Source organism: Globicephala melas, chromosome 3 (genome assembly GCF_963455315.2).
Source record: "Globicephala melas chromosome 3, mGloMel1.2, whole genome shotgun sequence".
Classification (NCBI taxonomy): Eukaryota; Metazoa; Chordata; class Mammalia; order Artiodactyla; family Delphinidae; genus Globicephala; species Globicephala melas.
This window is the reverse complement of record NC_083316.1, coordinates 66,731,794-66,756,540: the sequence shown is the minus strand read 5'-3', so window position 1 is coordinate 66,756,540 and position 24,747 is coordinate 66,731,794. Positions and strand designations below refer to the sequence as shown.

Genomic DNA, 24,747 nt, shown 5'->3' with positions numbered 1-24,747 from the left:
GGTTTCTGCCATCTTAAATACACTTCCAGCCCCTGTCTCCCACCCCATTTTCATTTGGATAACATTTTATTTGAATAACACTGACTATATGCCAGGCACTGATCTTTGGCACGGGGAGAATTTGGTGAATAGGTTGATTCCAAACCTAAGAGAGTTTACAAGGTAGAAACATATGTCTGCTTCTAGACCATGTTTCCAAAAACACCTCTCAGAATTTTTGTTTAGACTCCCATGATTTAAAAGATCAAATTTATGCTAATTTCTCTATCTCTAAACTGAATCTTTCTCCACAGGTTCAAATTCATAATATCAACTTCTCACTAAATATCTCCACATGGATGTCTATAGACATTTCAGTCCAAGCATTTCCAAAAGAGAATTCATCATCCCCCTTCACCACCATCCCCAAACTTGCTCCTTAGACCATATTTTCCATCAAAATGAAAGGCAGAGCTTTTTGTTAAATTTTGATGTATGAATTTCCTCCTTCGTTCTTCTCTTTCTTTTCAACCATCACATTGGATCTATAAATTTTGTCTCTCAATATGTCTTTTGGAATTCACTTCTCTCCATTTAGTTTTTAGTACTCTGATGCAAGCTGGCCATCCCTTGTGCCAGTAAACTTTGCCTCTTCCTCACTGGTCTGTCACCCTTAGACTTTGCCTCCTTGTAATCCATTCTCTGCATTGCATCCAGGGTGAATTATTTGAAGTTCAAATCATGTCACCCTCCTGATTAGACCCCTAAATGGCTGTCCTTTATGCTCAGGAATGCCCAGACTCCTTAGGAGTGTCTTAAAGACACTGCATACCCTGGGCAATGCCTATTCTTCAGTCTTATCTCTTGCCATTTCTGTTTTCTCTCTTCTCTCTAGCTAAAGGCAGTTTCATCCTGTTTCTTAAGCCCGTGCTCTGGCTCTTCTCCCTATGTCTGCACATGCTTTCCCCTCTGCATGGTCTTTCTGGTCCCACCCCTTTGTCTGGCTGGTTTCCACTAATCCTCTTGTATTAAATTGGAGATCACTTGCCTTGGGAAGGCTTCCTAATTCACAGTGCTGAGTTTGGTGTCCCCTCTTGTGCTCCTTTGGCATCAGGCATTTCCTTTTTCATAGACCTAACATGTAGTGGTAACTACTTGTCAACTTATTTGTGCCTTTTGTTAGACTCTAAAGAACAGGTAATTGTCTGTCAGGGGCCCCATAATATGTGCAGCAATTATCACTTAATGTCATGTAAATGGACTTCAGTTTATATTAACTAGACAGATATTCTTCATAGGTAGAAATAATATAGTCAAAAAACACTTGGGAATTCCATTATATGGTTGAATTTTCTGGTGATTTATGAAATCCAGCTAAGTATTCTATGGAAATTCAATATACGTTAGTAGTATTATCTGTTCTATTCTCCCTAACATGCTGTGCACCTTTATTTTCAATTTGCTGATTCTAGTTTCCTGCAAATATTTTTTTCACAACTCATAGTGAACCAACAGAGAAAGCTAGTCTAATAAATTTCTTTCCTCTTTTGCCTTCCTCTCAACTGAAGTAGGAAAATACAAACTTCCTTCCTTCCTTCCATCCATCTCTCCTTCCTCCTCCTTTTCTTTCTTTCTTTCCTCACTTTCTCTTATTCGTTTTCCTTCTTCTTTAATAATTGAAATCTTTGGATGAGCTTTAAAAAATGTGGAGGGCTGGGTTCCAACCCCAGTGATTCTGACTTAATTGGACTGGGCATCAGGAATTTTAAAAGCTCCCCTGTGATTCTAATATTCAGCAAAGTTTGAGAACCACCAGATTAGATCATCTCTAATGTTCCTTTCAATTCTAAAAACTCTAGATTTTGTTATTTTAAGGGACTCTCCGGAGTGTTTTAAAATACAAAATATGCCAACAGACTTGTTTTCAAAATGTAGAGCCCAAAATATCTTTGTCTTTTCAAGCAGTTAGCCTTGATTAAAGCTGTGTGTTAAAGGATGTATAATTCAAATAGTCAACACTCAAAATTATTGCTGATTTTCTTCTAATTCTATTCAGTACTGTATTTCCTTAGCAGTAAAAAGTTATCTGAAAAGAAAAAATGTCTTTAAAACTAGTGGGATAAACCACAGGCTAACAGCTAAGAAACATCCTGCTTTAAACTAGCTTTAGTATGGCTCAGTGAATCTACAAAGTTTCTTTGTTCATTCATTAGATTTGCGTCTTCTATGGCTGCACCGTGGTCATTTGGGGGCGCTGTGAACATTAAGGTGTAGAATTGGATGGTCTTTTATTACAAGTATGTCTCGTGATTTTCTGGTAAAATGACAGATCCTCTCAACGTGAATAAACTTATTCTTATTGGCTTTTTTTTTATCTTATTTCCTTCTCTACTCTTCCAAATTGCAGGATGGTCTGAAATATCAACTAAAATTTAGTTTTAAAGCACAAATGAAGCTAACAATCACATCATACCTTTTGAATTGTATTTTTTTTTTGAAATTTATAACTGGACACATTATCAAGCTTTAGCTTGTGAAAGAAGGCTTTAAAATCAAAATCTATTCATCAGACTCATTAGAGCATACAACAAATAAAATTTCAATATTCAGCATAAAAGTTGCCTCAAGAGGCACCAAAGTAAATTGAGAGGCCTGTTGTTGATTCAAAGTGACATTTATTTTGTTCTGTGCAGTTTCACTGGCAGTAAGTCATAAGGGTGCTAACATTTTCTGTGATTTTTACCGGGTTGAGTATGCAAATTCTCATTTTAACTAGTTATTGCTCACTTGTGTACTAGAATTGGCTCATTTTGCCAAGTACTCTGTTTACAGGTTGGTTCAAAATCTAGCTTGTGCGATTGAAGACAAAACTTTTATTTTCTTTCCGTTTTTAAATGAAATGATAGTATAGCTGCCAAGTTCAGTAGGAGAGCAATAAACTGAAGATGAGGTTGTAGTACACAGACCTGCATTGTCCTGGTAGTGGAGCATGAATTTAAATGGTCTCTTGTATCTCATTGTGGCTTTGACTGTGGTTTTGATTTGCATTTCTCTGGTGATTAGTGATGTTGAGCATCTTTTCATGTGCCTGTTGGCCATCTGTATGTCTTTTTTTTTTTTTTTTTTTGGAAAAATGTCTACTCAGGTCCCCTGCCCATTTTTTAATCAGATTTTTTGTTTTTTTTTTTTTTTGATATTAAGTTGCATGAGTTCTTTATGTATTCTGGATATCAACCCCTTATCAGATATATCATTTGTAAATATCTTCTCCTATTCAGCAGGTTGTCTTTTCATTTTGTTGATGGTTTCCTTGGCTGTGCAGAAGATTTTAGTTAGATGTTGTCCCATTTGTTTATTTTTGCTTTTGTTGCCCTTGCCTGAGCAGACATCTCACCCCCGCCCCCAAATATTGCTAAGAATGATGTCAAAGAGCTTACAGCCTATGTTTTCTTCTAGGAGTTTTATGGTTTCAGGTCTTGCATTTAAATCTTTAATCCACTTTGAGTTTATTTTTGTATATGGTGTGGTAAAGTAGTCCAGTTTCACTCTTTTGTATGTAGCTGTCCGGTTTTCCCAAAACCCTTTATTGAAGAGGCTGTCTTTCCCCCATTGAATATTCTTGCCTCCTTTGTCATAGATTAATTGACTGTGTAAGTTTGGACCTAGCAGGTGTTATGCTAAGTGAAATAAGTCAGGTAGAGAAAGACATATACAATATGATTTCACTTAACTGTGGATCTAAAAAGCAAAACAAATGAACAAATGAAACAAAACAGAAACAGACTCATAGATACAGAGAAGCAACTGGTGGTTGCCAGAGGAGAACAGGGTGGCAGGATGGGTGAAATAGATGAAGGGGATTAAGAGGTACAAACTTCCAGCTATAATATAAATTAGTCACAGGGATATAACTGTACAGTATAGGGAATATAGTCAATAACATTGTAATAACTGTGGTGACATATGGTAACTAGACTTATTGCGGTGATCATTTTGTAATGTATAAAAATATTGAATCACTGTGTTTGTTGTTCACCTGAAACTAATACAATATTGGATGTCAATTATAGTTCCATTAAAAAATATCAAAAAGTAAAACAAACAAAAATATAGTCTCTTTTACTTTACCACATATAAATATGTATTGTAATATTCTTCACATTTAATTTGCAGAGATGTTGAAGAAATTAAACAGTATCTTGTGTTAGTGTAGTTACATGCTTGAGAGATATGTTACTACTTTTTTGTTTTTAATTTTACATCTGTTTACCAATTTTTTTTTCAGAAATTAACAGAGAGCAGGGATGAAGGTACAGACATATTCTAGGTGGCTTCTAGCATTGCTAAAGGAACAGAGAAAATGGAGATGCATGCATTCATCCAAATAAATTATTAATATATTTACAATACTATGTAAATACGGGAGTACATTAGCAATACTGTGTAAATATATTAATATCTAAAAAAGATATCAATATATAAATACACAAGTACATTAATATGTAAATACGATAATATATTTTCAGTAGATGTTTGATAACATAGGAAGAATAGGCTTAGCAGAAATGTCCTTGATTATCATGAGGACAGAGAATTAAATGTAGGGCTCTAAATTATAACTTGGTTCTTACTAAAACTGTGTTGCTGGCAAAATAAGTTTAGTGACACTTAGTTACTGTGTTCCAGATACTCGGCCTCCTTCACATTTCTTGAATTCATCACTGTCTTGCCTATCAGTCGGGCTACACACTTGCCGTTCCTTCTGCCTACAAGACTCTTCCTTAGGTTTTAACATGACTAGCTAATGTTCATCCTTCAGCTCAAGTGGCACCTCTTCAGAGAAGCCTTTTTTGACTGGCTATCTTAAGGAACCAGTTCTATTTACAGCCTTTTTCATCCAGTTTGTTCTCTCTACTCGCTGACCCACCCCACCCCTAACATGGCTTTTATTACAGTGGTTAATACCTTGCTTATTTATTTGTTAAGTTTTTCATTATGCATCCGCTCCACTAGACTATAAATTCCAGGAATGCAGGAGCCATATGTCTTCATCTAAGCTGCATTCCCAATGTCTAATGTGGTTGCTGGAATATCAATAATGATAACTGGATCAGTGACCCTCTAATCTGTGAACTGGAGATAGGCAGTAATATATAAAGAAAACTGAGTGCATACACCATCCAAGAGTTTATATATCAATGAGAGAAATGAGCTGTTCTATCCACCTGATTCCCAGAGTAGTGCCAACATAGAATTTTCTCCTTTACTTAGCATTACAAGTTGCACGATTGTATACTGAGCTCACAGAAAAAACACAACCACGATCATAATGGTACAACTTTTAGTGTTTTGGGGTTTTTTATTTGCATTGTCTTGGGCAGTGCTATATGATATTTTATAGATTCATACACACTTTGCAATCCAGGCTAAAAGCTCGGGCAAATTGATAATAAAGTGAAATAAGACAGTCCCTGAATCACCTTGAACAGGAGATGACTGGCAACAGGTGGTGGGTCAGTGAGAAGAATGAAACGGACACTGACCACAGACAGGATGGTTCCAGTCCAAGCAGAACCCTGGAGAGCGGGGGAAGGGGGTGGGGAAGAGGAGGCAAATGGGAAGTTAAATTTAGCCTGCAGTGATTTCTTGCCCCTGGGAAAAACAGTTGCTTTGTTCTATTGCCAAAAGGCAAATCGGCATCAGCTTAATTTGCCTGAGTCTGCCATAAACTGCAAATGGAATCATAAAACATAGTTAGATTCAAATTAAACACATCTGTCCTAATCTAAAGCAGGTGAGGCCAGCCAGCCAAGTTGCATCAAGGTATAACACTGCACACAGATTACAATATGCGGAGGTATATGTTAGGAGCCTGCTGACAGTGAAATAAAGAACCATGAAAGCGTGCATTGTCCTCTTTTCCTTTCCTGAGCCTGCCTTCTTGTACTGGTTGCCATCTTAGTTTTAAGACTCAACCAATACATCCACTGGGAAACAAACAAACAGACAAAAAAACTTGAAATCCAGAAGTCTATTGCATTTTAATCAGGATTCTTACCTAAACTGATGCTTTCTCAGATTAATTGAAATGACAGGGAATCAGAAGTCCCTACAGTGCATTTTAATTAGACTTGAAATTTTAGCCAGAGAGGGTTTGTTGCTACTTAAGGTATCCGCCTACATGTGTACCACCCACTGAGGTAGTGGGTGTAGAGAGAAAAAAAGCAGGCTAAGATATGATGGTTTTGACAAAAGTAACTATGTAACTTATCCAAACCAGGACAGTTTTGAGAGTGAAAGGGGACTATGGTACCAGTGGAGGTGCATGGCTCCAATATCCTTTCAAGAAAGAACAAGCTGTTTGGCTGCAAAGAATGTAATTAGCTTCCAGTGACCTTCTTCTCTAGCACTTTCATGATCCCACTTGAGCCTTATGATTGAGCCTTGAGCCTCCTCCAGCCAATGATTGAACACAGGAAGGGCACTAGTGCCTGGTCATTTCTGCCCTTGGGGGATTCCTCTAAAGTGTAATCTTTGCTCTGGAGCTCCCTGGTAGATTGGCTAAGACTTTGTCAAGTCTGCACTATGGACTGAGGCTCCCCTGCTCAATCCTCGTTCAATAACCGCCCTCCACCCTTTTCACAGATGTCAGATCTGCATCACAAGATGAAGGCTTTTCCTGCCCTTTTCTGCTTCCTCTCCATTTTATCTTTCCTAGGCATTACTTCTCAATAAACTTGATGTACTCTTTGTCTTTGTGGAGAACCCAACTGACAAAGGGGTGCTATTGATAATTAGGTGTGGGGAAACAGATATATAGCACAGCCTCTAATAACCCTAATTATATTTGATGGGCTCTATTGTGCCCATCAAAACTTTGTTTTTTGTCCATCTATCACAGGTACATGTGGGAGACCTTAATCTCAGGCAGACCTTGACATAATAGACCCTAAGTGAATAAACTGGATATTCATATGGTAGTGGATAGGACCTATCACTCTTTTCCTCCTTTTTCTCTCTTGAAGAATCTTTCTTCTTTTTTCTCACTTATTTGTTAGTGTGCCCAAGGACCTCTCCTCCCCTCTCCTTTCCTCTCTGCTCCACTCCCCTCCTCTGCCCTCCCTTTAATGACTGTCACTGGAATACAGTATTCATGTCCGTACTTAACAATCCCTGTTTTAGCAAAAGCTCTCCGACTGCTTATTCAATAGCTTTATGAGACATTTTCATTTTGAATATTCAACAGACTTCTCAAACACAATAATTCCTTTGACACTAACCCCATTATATTTACTTATGAAAGATGGCCTCGTAGTCATACAGACAGGAGCTCTAGAAATCAACCCAGATTTTTTGCTCTCCCTCAACCCCACATCAATTTGGTCACAGTGTCATCTTGATTCTACCTGGTACATTTTGGTCATACCTATTACCTCTTTTCTATGTTTCAAAAAGACAGTAAATATTAATACTGGGGATAAAATATGAGTTTTCACAAGTATTAATTTCTTAGAAATAAGTAGTAAGCAAAAAGAAGGAAAAAAGATGTACAAGTACAAGAGAGAAAACAGGTCAGCTGAACAGCAGCTGGCATCTACGAGATATAATGAGAGGTGAACAGATTGTCCTGTCTCATTTTGACCACAGAAGCATCATATGACTGCCACACATACATGGTAGAAAACCGATTAAGTATTAATACCAGAAAGGGTAGCACAAGTACCAAGAAAGTTTTCTTAGGACACCAAAACTCCCCGTGATGATGGGATAACCAAAGGGAGCAGACATTGTGGCCTCATGTGACCTTGGGTAAGCTCACATCAGTTAATAAACTTTGCAGGAACCTGGCAGTAGGAGTGAGAGGGATCAGAATGAGAGATCTTGATTTTGGATAAATATATATAGTCTGTATTCTCCAGAACCTCTAAGATACTGTTCATCCCTTGCTTTTCTCCTGTAGAGATTGCTTCTGTCAGTGTGAATAAATCAGTATAAACATCTACAATGTTACTTGATCTGTTGCAATTACTACAACAACAGATCCTGGTCTGGGGAATGTAGAACTCCTCTTTTTGTAGTATGCACAATGCCAGAAATATGACTGACATCTTATCAAATAAAGTTTGAGTGTTAGTACTGATCTTCATACAATGAACAGAGTTAGAAGATGGCAGTGTTGTTAGTTTGACTGTACAAAGCTGTGCTGCTTTGCTCACACCAAAGGCAGAGAGGCAGGATCACACTTTTAAACTGGTAATTGGCTCTTTCTAGAAAATCTCAACAATAATGCCTTGTTTCTAATGGGGGGTAGTGATCTGGGAGGACTTTCATTTCCTATTTTATTACCTAGTATTTATTAACTGGATTGGGTTTAAATGGTGCCTGCATTGCTTCCCCTCTCCACAGCTATCTCTAAAGAGGATTAAGAAAATCCTCATTATTTTTTGCTGGGACTTCAAAAGATTAATGCTTAGTCCTTCTGCCATCAGCCTAGACTACTCCATTTGATTCAACACAATGCTGCCTGAGTCATCATTCCAGAACACAAATGTGATAATATACTTTCCTAGGAATAAACCTACCTAAGGAGACAAAAGATCTGTATGCAGAAATTTATAAGACACTGTTGAAAGAAATTAAAGATGATACAAATAGTTGGAGAGATATACCATGTTCTTGGATTGGAAGAATCAACATTGTGAAAATGACTCTACTACCCAAAGCAATCTACTGATTCAATGCAATCCCTATCAAACTACCACTGGCATTTTTCACAGAACTAGAACAAAAAAATTCACAATTTGTATGGAAACACAAAAGACCCTGAATAGCCAAAGCAATCTTGAGAATGAAAAATGGAGCTGGAGGAATCAGGCTCCCTGACTTCAGACTATACTACAAAGCTACAGTTATCAAGACAGTATGTTACTGGCACAAAAACAGAAATATAGATCAATGGAACAGGAGAGAAAGCCCAGAGATAAACTCATGCATATATGGCCACCTTATCTTTGATAAAGGAGGCAAGACTATACAATGGAGAAAAGACAGCCTTTTCAATAAGTGGTGCTGCAAAAACTGACACCTACATGTAAAAGGATGAAATCAGGGCTTCCCTGGTGGCACAGTGGTTGAGAGTTCGCCTGTTGATGCAGGGGACATGCCCTGGTCTGAGAGGATCCCACATGCCATGGAGCAGCTGGGCCCATGAGCCCTGGCCGCTGAGCCTGCGCATCCAGAGCCTGTGCTCCACAACGGGAGAGGCCACAACAGTGAGAGGCCCGCGTAGCAAAAAAACAAACAAACAAAAAAACCCAAAACAGATGAATGGGTAAAGAAGATATGGCACATATATACAATGGAATATTACTCAGCCATAAAAAGAAACGAAATTGAGTTATTTGTAGTGAGGTGGTTGGACCTAGAGTCTGTCATACAGGGTGAAGTAAGTCAGAAAGAGAAAAATACTGTATGCTAACACATATATATGGAATCAAAAAAAAAAAGGTTCTGGTGAGCCTAGAGACAGGACATTTATAAAGACGCAGACATAGAGAATGGACTTGAGGACATGGGAAGGGGAAGGGGAAGCTGGGACAAAATGAGAGAGTGGCATTGACATATATACACTACCAAATGTAAAATAGATAGGTAGTGGGAAGCAGCTGCATAGCACAGGGAGATCAGCTTGGTGCTTTGTGACCACCTAGAGGGTTGGCGAGTGAGGGTGGTAGGGAGGTGCAAGAGGGAGGGGAAATGGGGATATATGTATACATATAGCTGATTCACTTTGTTATACAGCAGAAACTAACACAACATTGTAAAGCAATTATACTCCAGTAAAGTTGTTAAAAAATAAATAAATAAAGGCATGCCCGTGACTCTCTGATCCCTGTTTTTCCCTCCAGACTTAATCTACTTTGTGCTACTTTGTGTATTTTAAGGTTAGGGATAACACCCTTAAGATTTCTAGAATTCCTTTTTTATTTAGCTGAGAGATTCTTTCAGGCTACACCTGAATTATATGAAATGTTTTCACAAAGGTTTTGTAGCTACATCCTTCATTTTATATTTATGTTGAGGCCATCTTTCTGACAAAGCTCTGGATTTGATCTTTCACTGGTTTGAGAGGCTGAAGTTGAGAAATTATTTTCTATCACAAGTCCTGGTGCCTCTCTATTCCTTTTCTTTACTTTCAAAATCATCAGTTCTTTATTTAGCATGTCTATTTCTTGTAGTGCCTTATCAGATACAGCTATTAAGAGTCAAGTGACACTTTAACATTCTGACTACAAATCTTATTACTCATATACAGAAGTTTATTAGGTACATTTTCTATCACCCAAGTATCCTCAGGTGATAGTTTTACCAACTGCTTCTCTCTATATAGCAGGGAGAGCTCCTTTTCTAGCCACCTGTAGCCATTCTTTCAGTGCCTTTCCGGATTCCATCTGCCACCAGTATCAAAACCAAGGCCACATATTTTAGGTTTTTGTTACCGCACAACTTATTTCTCTTTCCTCCCATGTTTCTCTCAACTCTCTGAAGCAAGAGAGAGATTTTATTCTCAGGGCGGTTGCAGGGTCCTAAGAGAGGAAGCAGAAATATTCAAGTGGTTTTTCAAACCTCAGCTGACTTCAGGTCTCCTAACATCCTATTGGTCAAAGCAAGTCACATGGACAAGCCCAGACTCTAGGGATCAAGAAATAAACCCCACCCCTTTATCGAGAGAAATTGCAAAGTTACAGAGCAAAGCGTGTGGATATAGATAGGTTATTTATTGGAATAATTAATAAACCAGTCAACCACAGATATTTCAGTTAATCTTCTTTAACAAATTAGACAATATTTCATTTACATGTAATGAAGGGACCCATCCTGAGTTAATCGCTTTTAGTATGCAATTCAACATGCAGTGTTTGAATCGTAAAATTTAATTTTTACCATGTTACATACCATCTCTCTTAGAAGCACATGGTTTCAAATGGGTCTTGCCTGTAAATGTAAATAGTATGGTGACTTTACCAAAGGAAGATGAGTGGGGTATGTGAAATAGTACAGTTCACTCCCTAAGGCAAGAAAAGTCAATATCTGTTTCTTTGTTCCTCAGGTGATATTTGTGATCACAATCCATGTGAAAATGGAGGTATCTGTGTGTCAGGATTGTCTGATGATTCCTTTTCCTGCGAGTGCCCAGATGGCTTCACAGATCCCAATTGTTCTAGTGTTGTGGAGGTTGGTAAGTGTAAGATTTAAGCATTTCAATAGTTATCCTCTTTGTTTTCATGAGTGACTGACAAATTTGGCTGTCTGTGCATTATGGGTACTCTGTATAAGATTCTTACGTGTTGCTAATTAGTTTACTTCTCTGTAGGCCTCTTAATTTTAACATTTTTATTTTATATTTAAAGTATATTTTTATTCATAGTGCTCTCAAAAAATTTAAAAATATATTTTAGTGATTAACATTATACTTTAAAGGCACTACATGTACTACTTGAATATAGTAAATTTATTTTTCTAATATTAATATATATTTAAATTTTATTTTCACTGGAAAGCAATTCCCAAGTCAATTTATTCAAGTTAGATAGTCACTCTGAATAAAATAGAACTTATTTTAGTGATTGAAAATATTCATCAGTATTTTGTAGCTGTTCTAATCATTACTTTTCTAAGACTATAAATACATGATGAAAGAAAAAATATTCTAGCTGCATTGTTCTTCAAAGTCTCAAAAACACACTTGGCAAATATTAGTCAGTGATCACATTTCAAAATGTTTTTCATCTGTGAAGTACTTCATTGGCATGTATAGTTGTGGATTCAGGGTGGCTTCCATAATTTCCAAATAGTTCTCCATTAAGAAGATATCGGTACTTTAAATAATTTAGCACTACATAAATTTGTATAGAGGTTTTTTCTCTGATTAAAAGTAATACCATGGTTAAGTTGGAAGAAAATATTTTTCATGTCAGTAAAAGAAGAAAAAAGTGAACTATATCTGTTCAATATAGGGAAACCAAACATGTATTGGATTAAAGTTCAGTCAGCCAGCATAAACCTTGGAAAAGTCAGAGATGTCCATAGCTTTTCAAAAATAGTTTTGAAGAAGAAAAGTAGTTCTGTCTATAGGAAGGGATCAGTGTGAGTTACTCACCATTGTATCTAATGCACCTAACTAGTTCCTTTATGTGTAGTAGGAGCCCAATACCCAATAACTTGGTTGAATGAATGAAAGAATAATTAAATAAAACCACTAACCAGCCATTTTTGGCCACTATTAATTGCATTTTAGTGTGCTTTATTTTTTAAATGTGTTTTCCTTGTATTTTTATGTTACATTGGTATGAATGTATTACACTCGAAAAAGTTAATTATATTATTGCTGAAAAGTACTATGTTCATTTGCTTCATTTCAAAGACAATTCTCTTTTAAGGCTTTTATTAACTTGCTGTTATTTTCGGGGATTTGATTCAGTGCCATAGAAATAAAACTGTTGTAACCACTTTGACCAAGTCTCCAAATATGTACAGTGAGTTTCAGAATTTAATATGAGAATTCTATCCTCACAAAAGTCTATATCTCTGAAGAAAATTAGAATGCTAAATATTCCCAACAGGAATATATGAATAGCATAAAAAAGAGTTATATTTTAAGCCCACTGACCCCAAATCGGCAGTGCCTTAGATTTGCAGTATATAATGTTTCTGTTGCTACTTTGTAAGAGCCAAATCTGGAAATGAAGAGGCAAATGTGTTTAAATAATTAAGAAACCATTATCTTTATAGATTTTTGAAGTAAATACTTGAATACTTCAGGCCATATTTTTAAACATTAATTCAACATTTGTCATTTTATCAGAAGAATGATACTATAGGCTGCAACACTTTAAAAACTAAACGTACTGCCATATTCCTCTTAGTTCAATGAGACTTTGAGAAATCAAATGCTTATAGAATTAAGTTTTACTTAGATTCATTATTCTGTTATTAAAACACCTCACATTTCTTCTACCTCTTTGTTAACTCTTGCATATAATCAGGGAATACTATTTATTGAATAAAAATAATAGCAATGCTTTAATATCTAGCCTACCTTATTTTTTTCGTGTCTTTAAAACTAATTATTGGTACAAAGTATATGAACATTAGATCATTAAAGACAATCCTGCCTTTTTAATTTAAAAAATCTACCACTTTTCTGGAACATTTCTGGGACATTGCTGTTGTTGTTTCCCTGCTGTTGGGTAGCACCAGTGCAGAAGAGCAGAGTGTAATGCTAGAATTTTATAGCAGAAAAACCTCAAAAGCTATAGGTATTTTGATATGATATCATAAAAGACAAAAGAGTTGAACTGTCACCATTGCTGTATTTTTACTTTAACATTAATCCTTGCAAAGATGGAGATATGCTGCTAGCCTTTTGAATCATATATATTTTGTGATTATATGAAGTTCTAAATCACCTTATTAAAACTTGCATTTTGACCTAACTTTAAAAATTATTATTATTCTATACTACAATCAAAAATATACTCTATTGTAGTGCATTTGGAGAGGGAAATTTCAAACATATGCTACTCTCAGAGATAAAAGTTGATTCTTGATTTCACCTCAAACTTCATTAATTTGCAGTAGACTTATTATAAGTTCTTGATGCTACTTATTTCAAAGAGAGCCTCATCCATTTTTGGACTTTTACTCTTCCCTCTCAAAGCATCTAGTGTCAGGTAAGCACAAAACACTTTACTCCCTTTGTGACCAGTCCTCACATCACTTACATTCCTATGCTACCTGTGGAAGTTTGGAGAAATTAACTTGCTCAGATTTGTGAACTTCATTCACTAGGCAGCATTGCTCTTCTTTGTACTTAATTCTTGATCTGGCTGTGTACTCCAATATCCATACTTTATCTCTCTCTATCACTCCCTGTCTCTTTGTCTGCCCACCCAGCACACACACACATCCCCCTTATACAGACATACCTACAGACTGTGATGTTCTCAGCCTCTTAGAGTTATGAAAACTCACTTCTGATATCCACAAAAGGCAATAGGAAAGCATTTCTATGAGCAAAGGGAAGGAAAAGAGCCTAGTTAGCATCCTCTGATTTGAAGACATCAGCCAGATTTACCAGTGTTTACATAGACGTGCAGCGGACAGTGCAACCTTCTCCAGGGGACTGGTAGATAAGCACCATGTGGTTAAGACCCTAATTACTCCCCAGTTACTTGCTCACGTTCTTGAATGGCACTGTGTAGTTTGGAGCCAAATGTTGACACATTTATTTCATAGAAAAATTTCTATTACTAGTGAACATTCTAGCATTCATATATGGAAACCTTGGGAATTATTAAATTGTCCAAGTTCCATGGTATAATTCTCCTCTGTATGCTATCAGAGTATTTCTGTAAACTAATAACAAATATATATTTTAAAACTCAATTGCATAGTATATTAATGCAACCAAAGAGGACATAGTAAGTGATTGACTTAAAAAAAATAAAATCTTAGTTTTCATTTATTCTTAAATATTTATTTAGCACATGACTAAGTAGTAGTTACCTAATGGTAGAGATGCATTGGTAAACAAATTTACAGGAATTACTGTTTATCTAGGAAAGCAGATAAATAAGTAGGTAAATATGATGGGTATTGTAATAGGAGAAGTAGATAGAGCCATTAGAATATAAAGCAGGTGTCCTCTTTTAAGCTAGGTGTCAGAGAATGCATGCCTACCTGAAAAAAAAATATTTTGACATAATTCTAAAAAATAATTTTAATCTACCAGGCAGAAGGCTAAAAGTATTCCAGACAGAGGAAATAATTTTTAGGAAAACCAGGATATAAGAAAAGTCATAATTCCATGAACTGAAAGAAATTTACTGTGGCTTAAAAGTGGAGAGACATGATGGCCATTAATGAGTCTGGAGTTGGTGATGGTGGCAGATTCTGCAGGGTTGCATGATGTTTTGTGGAATTTGGACTTTGTTCTAAGAGTGATGGAGAGGATTTGTACTTTTAGAAGATCACTGTCACTGCAATATGGGGAAAAAAATAGAGCAGAGTATGGCAGGGGACAATTTGTAGTCTACTGCAGAGACCAGGTCAGACTTGACGATCTTAGCCTGGGTCAGTGTAGTAACAAAGAGAATGGAGAGGAGTCAATAAGTATTTAAAGGATACAACAGATAAATTTTCATGACTTATGGGGTTACTGGATAAAAGGGGTTTGCATAAAGGGAGGAGTAAAGAAGAAACATCTCAAATTTCTGGCCTGAGCAACTTGGGGCCATTTACTGAGAGTGAAAATTGAGGATACACTGGATTGGAATGAGCTGAGTATTTCACATACTGAATTTGAGGAATCTGCATTCGTAAAGAAGTCCAGCATAGATTTGGAAGTCATAATTATATAGACAGTGATTTAAGCTCAGGGACTGTATGAATCTGTCCAGAAGCAGAATAACTTGTGAAAAGAAGAGAGGACCAAGAAATGGAAACTGATGAGAGGTTCATCAATAATTAAGCAATAGGTAGAGAAAGTAAAAGCTATAAAGAAGACTGAGAAGGAGTAGTTAGGGAGATAGAAGAGAAACCAGGAAAGCATTGTGCCCCCAAAGTTAAGGGTAGACAGGAATGAGTGGTCAACAATGTCAAATACTGTGGAGAAGTTGACCAAGGTAAACACATTGATTACATGTGACTTATGGATGATCTTGCCAAGATCAATTTTGCTGGAGTTGTGAGGAAAGAGCTAGGTTGTGGCACATGGAAGATTTAGAGGAAATTTTTTTAAAAGTAGCTAGGAATACAGGGGAACTTCCTCAACTTGATAAAGAATATCTATAAAAAACCTACAGCTACCATCATACTTAATGATGAGAAATTCAAAGCTTTCCCACTAAGATCAGAAACAAGGCAAGGATGGCCCCTCTCACCACTCCGTTTTAATATTGTACTGGAAGTGCTATGTAATGCAATAAGGCAAGTAAAGGAAATAAAAGTATACAGATTGGAAAGAAAGAAATAAAGCTGTCTTTGTTCACAGATGACATAATCATTTAGAAAATCCTAGAGTCAACAACAAAAAATCCTCCTGGAACTAATGAGGATTTATAGCAAAGTTGCAGGATGCAAGGTTAATATACAAAAGTAAATCATCTTCCTATATAACAGCAATGAACAAGTGGAATTTGAAATTAAAAAACATAGTACTATTTAAGCTAGCACCCACAGAAATTAAATAATTAGATATTTGAAACTCTGATGAATGAAATCAAAGAAGAACTAAATAAATGGAGAGGTATTTGTGTTCATGGATAGGGAGACTTAGGATTGTCAAGATGTCAGTTTTTCCCAAATTGATCTATAGATTCAAGCAATCCCAATCAACATCTCAAGAAGTTATTTTGTACGTATCAACAAACTGATTCAAGAGCTTATATGGAGAGGCAAGAGATACAGAATAGCCAGCAGAATATTAGAGGAGAAGAGCAAAGTTGGAGGAATGATATAATACCTGACTTCAAGACTTACTGTAATGCTATAGTACTCAAGACGGTGTGGTATCAAGAAAAAATAAACAAATAGATCAATGGAACAGAATGAAGAGTTCAGAAATAGATATATATTAATATAGTCAACTGGTCATTGACAAAGGAACAAAGGAAATACAAGGAGCAAAGGGAGTCTTCTCTACAAATGGTGCTGGAACAACTGGACATTCACATGCAAAAAAATGAATATAGACATAGATGTCCTTCACAGAAAGTTAATTCAAAATGGACCAAATGTGTGTGTGTGTATATATATATGTGTGTGTGTGTGTGTGTAATATGTATAACTGAATCACTTTGCTGTACAGCAGAAATTAACTCAGCATTATAAATCAACTATACTTCAATTTAAAAAAATGGATCATAGACCTAAATGTAAAGTGCAAAACTATAAAACCCCTAGGAAATAACATGAGAGAGAATCTAGAAGACTTTGAGTATGAAGATAACTTTTCTAATACAACACCAAAGACATAATCCATGAAAGAAAGAATTGATAAGCTGGGCTTTATCAAACTTCTGCTCTGTGAAAGACAGTGTCAAGAGAATGAGAAGGTAAGCCACAAACTGGGAGAGCATATTTGGAAAAAACATAGCTGTTCTCCAAAAAAAATCTTGGCTGTTCTCGAAAATATACAAAGAACTCTTAAAACTCAACAATAAGAAAGCAAGCAGCTTGATTTAAAAAATGAACCAAAAGCCTTAAAAACACCTCGCCAAAGAAGACATACGGATGGCAGATAAGCATATGAAAAGATGTTCCACACCACGTGTCGTCAGGGAAATGCAAATTAAAACAATGAGATACCACTACACACCTATCAGAATGACCAAAATCTAGAACACTGACAACGCCAAATGCTGGAAAGCATCTAGAGCAGTAGAAACTCTCATTCATTGCTGGTGAGAATGCAAAAGTGGTGCAGCCATTTTGGAAAATAGTTTGGCAGTTTCTTACAAAGCAAAACATACTCTTACCATGTGATCCAGCTATCATGCTCCCTGGTATTTACCAAAAGAAGTTGGAAACTTATGTCCACGCAAAAACGTGCACACGGATGCTTATAGCAGTTTTATCTGTAACTGACAAAACTTGGAAGCCACCAAGATGTCCTTCAGTATGTGAATACATAAATTGTGGTACATCCAGACAATGGAGTATTATTCAGCTCTTTAAAAAATGAACTATCAAATCATGAGCAGACATGGAGGAAGCTTAAATGCATATGACTAAGTGAAACAGCCAGTTTGAAAAGACTACATACTGTATGAATCATAGATGACCTTCTGGGAAAGGCAGAACTGGGGACGGTAAAAAGATCAGTGGATGCTGGGGCAGGGTGGTAGGGATGAATAGCAATAGACCAAAGATTTTAGGGCAATGAAAATACTCTGTATGATACTGTAACATTGGATACATGTTATTATGCACTTGTCCAAACCCATGCAATGTACAACACCAAGAGTAAGCCCTAATGCAACCTATAGACTTTGGATGATTATAATGGGTAAATGTACGTTCATCAGTTGTAGCAAATGTACCATTTTGGTGGGGAGTGGTGATGATGGGAGAGGTGCTTGTGCGGCATCAGAGACCATATGGGAAATCTCTTTACCTTCCTCTATTTTGCTGTGAATCTAAAACTGCTGTAAAAAAGTAGTCTTTAATTTTTAAAAATGACTATAACAAACATTCATCAATTTATTCATTTATTTGCCCATCCATCAAATATTTAGCGAGCACATACTATGTGTTAGACACTCTTCCTGGCAGTGAGGATATGACCATTAAAAAAGAGGCTTTGCCTTCACAAATCTTCTAGTCAAAAGGGGAACTAGACAGTAAAGTACTACACTTATCATGGTAAGCTCTATTAAAAAGAAAGACAAGGGCTTCCCTGGTGGCGCAGTGGTTGAGAGTCTGCCTGCCGCTGCAGGGGACACGGCTTCGTGCCCCGGTCCGGGAAGATCCCACGTGCCACGGAGCGGCTGGGCCCGTGAGCCATGGCCGCTGAGCCTGCGCGTCCGGAGCCTGTGCTCCGCAACAGGAGAGGCCACAACAGAGAGAGGTCCGCGTACCGCAAAATAAATAAATTAAAAAAATAAAGACAAGTGTGAGGTAGAATAAAAGGAGGTTATTTTTGGATAGGACTATTAGGAAAGACCGAAAGGTTGATGTTCTAACAGAAAGAGCTAAGATACTTTCACTGCATATAGATGGCAGATGAGGACAGTAACTAAAGAGGGATTTGGGCCAAGGGGGGTTTTCCTTTAAAATAGAACTATAATGGCATTATGATTCAGAAATATGATATAAAACCTAAGCTTGTGTTTTACTAAGAATAAACTAAATCAGATGACTCATATAGATATTTTAATGATATTTAGCACACGCTTAACCTATTAAAACTATCATTCTGGCAACAGAGGACATAAACATTGGAATTTTGTAGTAATTTAAAATCCATCATCACTTTTAGAAAGATTTCAAAGTACCTGTGTTTCTGAGAGTAGTTCAGTACAGGGAAACAAAGCATATAATTTCATTTCTAGTTCTTCCTCTTTATCCTGTCTGTCATTTCATTGGCTTCTAATCAGGTTTTTTCTAAATATCCTTCTGCTTCCATTTCATTATGAGAAATTGGTTACATTTGCCCCAGAAACACGAAGTATCTCATAAAAACTAAAAAAAATAAAAAATACACACCAATTTCCACTGTACGTCTTGCACCATGAATAACCATATTCATGTTTATCTTTTAGAAGATGACCAGTGTCAGAATTTCAAATATTATAGTAGAGGCTGAGTCTGTCTAAAAGACTTCTTGTTAGTGAGCGTGAAATATCAGAATATTGATAAGCTTTAAGTAGATCTCTTGGGTAGAGTGAGGCTACTTTTAGATTTCTGAACTTTGGTTACCAAATGAGAGATTTGGTAAATTTCAGTTAAATTATTCATATATTAGATGAAATTATGAGTAATTGTCAGGGTTTTTTTTCCCCTTAAGATTACTTCTTGGACTAAGGAAAGATAGCTCATGATTGAATCCATATTTCTAGAAATTATAATGAGAGCTATTCTGCATACACTAAAATAGTTTCTCAAAAGCTGCTAGCCATGGATGATAGCTTAGAAATTTCTCAGTCAATAAGAGTCAAAGGCATTTATTTTCAGAGTTATGTTTACTTACTTTTTTGTTAATAAAAATGATTAAATATGTGTTCTTACAAATAGAATTGTACATTTAAATGACAGAATTAATAATTTAAGAGAAATGTTTTGCCATTTATTTTGCATATATTATAGAAAAATAATTTTGTTTTATATATATTTAAATTTCTATAACATAGCTTATAAACCAGCTTATTAATTTTAAAGTGGTTCTAATTTACTGTTAATAATAATAATCAGAGTTTGTTAGCTTGCAATTCCAAGCCCTAACATTTATATACTAACCTCAGAAAACACATGTATAACATCAAAGGACTTCAGAAAATATCAAGAACAGAAATCCTCTCTTGCCCAGTCAAAAGATGAGTGCCAATTTGTGGTAAGGCTTTTATTTTCAGGAAAAGACAACAAATTAATGTAACAAATTAATTCTTTTTTGTTGTATACCATTTAAACCAGAATAAATACTTCGTGAATGAAGCGATAGTAGATGTGTATCATTAAGCTTGTTCTGCTTAACAAATCACAAATTTAGAGGCTTTAAACAATTCATCTCAAAATTTTGTAAGTCACTTAAGTGGTATTCTGGTTCACTGGTACTGGATAGTTGAAGATGGCTTGGCTAGTATGGCTTGTCTCTGATAGATCAAGCTTCCTTACATAGTGGTGGTGGGAAGGTCCCAAGAGCAGTGAGAAAGATCAAATCACAATTACAAGCACTTATCAAACCTCAGCCTGTGTCACATTAGCTAACTACAGTTTTGATGGGAAGATTTGCCACTTCATGTTGCAAAGGCGAGGATGCAAGAAGGGAAGAATTTATAGCCAGTTTTATAATTTACCATAGAATGTTAGTTGCTTTTCTTTTTATTCGATTTTTTAACAGTTTTTATTGGCAGTGCAAAAAGTTGGTAAACATATAGATATGTTTGTGGATATTTATGTTACTAGTTATGAATACAAAAATTTTAGTAACACTGATTTTTATCAAAAAATCCTCTATTTTTTATAAGGGAGGAAAAAGTAAAAACTCTTTTAAAAGGAAAAGCTTGATTATTTTCTGTTTATTTTAGGGAAATACATTGAAGAAATTAGAAAAGTGAAAATGCAAAGTGACATTAATTTTTCCTTTTATTCAGATTCCAAATGGAGTGGCATGAAATTGGTTGTGGCACTACCAAAATGTACAATTCTGCATATTTATGAAAAGTACTATTTTAAAGTGATAGGCTAAATGACATATTTAGCATTAAACTCTGGGAAATTTTTCTCTTCCAATTTAGTGGAAAAGAGGTCTACAGGAGACTTGCAAATGACTTATAAAATAGAGAAAACATGCCCAACAATCTTTAAAACCTTCTCTACTGTTACTTGGTTTTATCTTCTTCATTGATTTTTCACCATTAATCTATTGCTTGATTTTAACAATTATAGCTATTGTTTGTTTCCTTTCAGTTGAATTAAGTACCCATCAACCCACGGTATCCTAAACAGAGCAAGTCATTTAAAAATAACATTGTTTTTAACCAATTGTGACAAGGTGTTAAAATCTAATCATTTCAGGGAAATTGATATGTTGCTGGAGAATGAACAAAATCTTCTTCCTATGATTACACTAGAAACAAGAAAATGAAAACATAATTTAGGTTGAGTTGCTAAATACCATTAACAGGAAGAAAAGTGAACAGTGTGTGCATTGTTTTTATCTTGACATAGCCAGCTATATTTAAGAATTTATATTTTACATAGAATTATTGATTTTCTTCATTACAAGAGTAATAAAGAAGAAAACTTAGGAAATATAAAATAAAAGAAGTAAATAAAAAGTATCATAATCCTAGGTTATATATACTTTCATTATCTTTTATATCATTTACCTACATCTAAAGTTCTATCTATGTCTGTATCTATAGCCATATACAGTCATATAAAGAGTGATAGCAATTTAAATTGCTATTATATACAATTAAATTGCTATTGTAGACAGTTTATATAAAATTGTCTACTTGTGTTTATGTGTATACATATGTGTGCATAAAACATACTATACATAGCATATTCTTTGATCACTCTTTTTCACTTAGGATATGAAATTAAAATCTTTCCAATTCATTAAAACTTCTTTCCTGACATTATTTAAAATATCAGGCTAACATTCCATCACTTACCTTCATTTTATTCAGCCAGCCCCTAGTTTTTTTTTAACATCTTTATTGGAGTATAATTGCTTTACAATGGTGTGTTAGTTTCTGCTTTATAACAAAATGAATCAGCTATACATATACATATATACCCATTTCTCCTCCCTTTTGTATCTCCCTCCCACCCTCCCTATCCCACCCCTCTAGGTGGACACAAAGCCCCGAGCTGATCTCCCTGTGCCATGCAGCTGCTTCTCGCTAGCTATCTGTTTTACATTTGGTAGTGTATATATGTCCATGCCACTCTCTCACTTCATCCCAGCTTACCCTTCCCCCCTCCATGTCCTCAAGTCCATTCTCTGCATCTGCGTCTTCATTCCTGTCCTGCCCCTAAGTTCTTCAAAACCATTTTTTTTTTTTTAGATTCCATATGTATTTGTTTTTCTCTTTCTGACTTACTTCACTCTGTATGACAGACTCTAGGTCCATCCACCTCACTACAAATAACTCAATTTCGTTTCTTTTTATGGCTGAGTAATATTCCATTGTATATATGTGCCACATCTTCTTTATCCATTCATCCAATGATGGACACTTAGGTTGCTTCTATGTCCTGGCTACTGTAAATAGAGCTGCAATTAACATTTTGGTACATGACTGTTTTTGAATTATGGTTTTCTCAGGGTATATGCCCAGTAGTGGGATTGCTGGGTCATATGGTAGTTCTATTTGTAGTTTTTTAAGGAACCTCCATACTGTTCTCCATAGTGGCTGTATCAATTTACATCCCCACCAACAGTGCAAGAGTGTTCCCTTTTCTCCACACCCTCTCCAGCATTTATTGTTTGTAGATTTTCTGATGATGGCCATTCTGACTGGTGTGAGGTGATATCTCGTTGTAGTTTTGATTTGCATTTTTCTAATGATTAGTGATGTTGAGCATCCTTTCATATGTTTGTTGGGAATCTATATCAGCCCCTATTTTTGGACATATAAGTTACTTGCAAATTTCCTCTATTATAAACATTTTGGTACATACTCTTCTAACTAAATTTTGTGTACATTCACCATTGTCTCCTTAGACTAAATTCTTAAAAGTAAATTGTTGGGATAAGAGTTATTTGAGAACTTTTACTATCATAAGTATTGTATAGGAAAGGTAAACAGTTTATCATGATGGTTGTTTTAATGAAAAGAAATCTTAATGGGCTTAGATCTACTTAATCACAGTAATGTACATTTGGAGTTATTTGATTTGTATAATAAGGGAAGAAAAATATACTTGGAGAGCAAAAGAAGAGATTGTTGTCCTATCAAATATGTTTTTTAAATAAGACTGCATCCCCTTTTATTTTCACTTAAACAGTTATTATATAATGCCATAAATCATTTAAAAATGACAAACTATAGATAGGCATATAGAAAGTCCAGTTGGGTAAAAACTGTGAGGAAAAGGCTATTCTATAAAAGTAAGACCAATGAGAGAGGGAGCAGGCATTTTATCAAAGAAAACTTAAAAATGTCTCTAGAGCATCTAGAGTATGGAACAGACTTAGAATGCCTGGGTAAGGAGAGCCTAAGAAGGTTAGATAAATGTAGGAAGTGAAGGAAAGATTAATATGACTCTAATGGAAAGTGAAAGGCTCTTGGACGAATGAGGGAACATTTGCTCTCTTCTTTCCACTTAGCATTAGTTACATGAATGAAGAGAAAGAGACAAAGCATTAAGAATTCATTGAAATTTGTATTTTGATAGGTTGATATTTATTTCTTAAAACTATTAGAACCCCCTGTAGTTTTTAATATTAGCAAATTAGATTGATCAACAAATCTTATTGGCACCTACTATGTGCTAGGCTCATACTGTTTGTTACAAGGAATTACTAGAATAAAGCATAAGGGTTACTACAATGAAATAGAAGGCATGAAACTTTTCTCAAGGAGTTTCAAGTAGATGTCATTGTGTGTGAAGGCTTATTTGGCCACAGTCCCTGCCTGAAGTCATAGGAAAACTGGGTGACACCTTAAGGTAACTTTGTACTCTAGGACAATTTATTTTTCAACATATATCAAAGTATTTATGTGAAGGCAAATTCTGTAATCCATATTACTTAAAGTACAGTGGCAACACATAATTTTTAAATAAGTCATATAATGAGAGAGAATTGGGGCAGAATCCTTTTCAGAATTTAATTTTTCCCTCTGAAAGAATAAAATTCACTGAACTATGATTTAAAATGGACAATAATCAATATTTTCTGTTTATTTTATTTTAATCAAAGCTTGGAAAATAAAGTAGGAGGACACAATTTCAGTTCCTCAGTAAAAGATAGAACCACAGATAAGGGTGTTTTCTTAAGTACTAATCCTGGGAAAATATAGCAAATTTCAAGAATTAGCACCTTCTTTGCATAGTATGTTGATAAATCCCCACAGTGTCTCTACGTGGTAAAATTATAATTGAGAAATCAGACCCCCAAGTGCTTCATCCAAATCATAGAGAGCAATTGAGTATAGAACTCATTACTGCTACACATCGACACAGTAGCTACTAAATATTTTCAATAACAAGACACATGTTGTTTGTGTCAACTCAGCTCTATTTCAATCAATGTCATTGATTGAATGGCATAAATGGCATAAATCAGGGTGCATCACACAACATGCTCTGGGCTCTGAGGTCAGCTTCCATTAATTATTCAACTACGGAGGTTGAGCTATATTATCTCCACAATGATTTCCTGACCCAAAACTTCCGTGGTAAGTCTCACCTCACAACAAGACATTCTGGTTATCAGGTCATCATGTAGTGAACATTGAAGTGGGGCATTTATGAAATTTACCAATCACCATAATGCCAATGACATTTTTTCTTTCACCTTTCCCCTTTAAT

The 24,747-nt window shown here is 35.7% G+C and overlaps 1 protein-coding gene across 2 annotated transcripts in view; it reads left to right on the top strand.

The window, feature by feature from the left end:
• Positions 1 to 24,747, top strand: part of EDIL3 (EGF like repeats and discoidin domains 3) — a 430,500-nt gene that overhangs the window by 117,171 nt on the left and 288,582 nt on the right. For both annotated transcript variants that reach the window (XM_060295985.2, XM_060295984.1), the window contains exon 2: positions 11,090 to 11,218. In XM_060295985.2, coding sequence (XP_060151968.1) covers positions 11,090 to 11,218 — 129 coding nt within the window. The remainder of the gene's footprint in view (positions 1 to 11,089; positions 11,219 to 24,747) is intronic.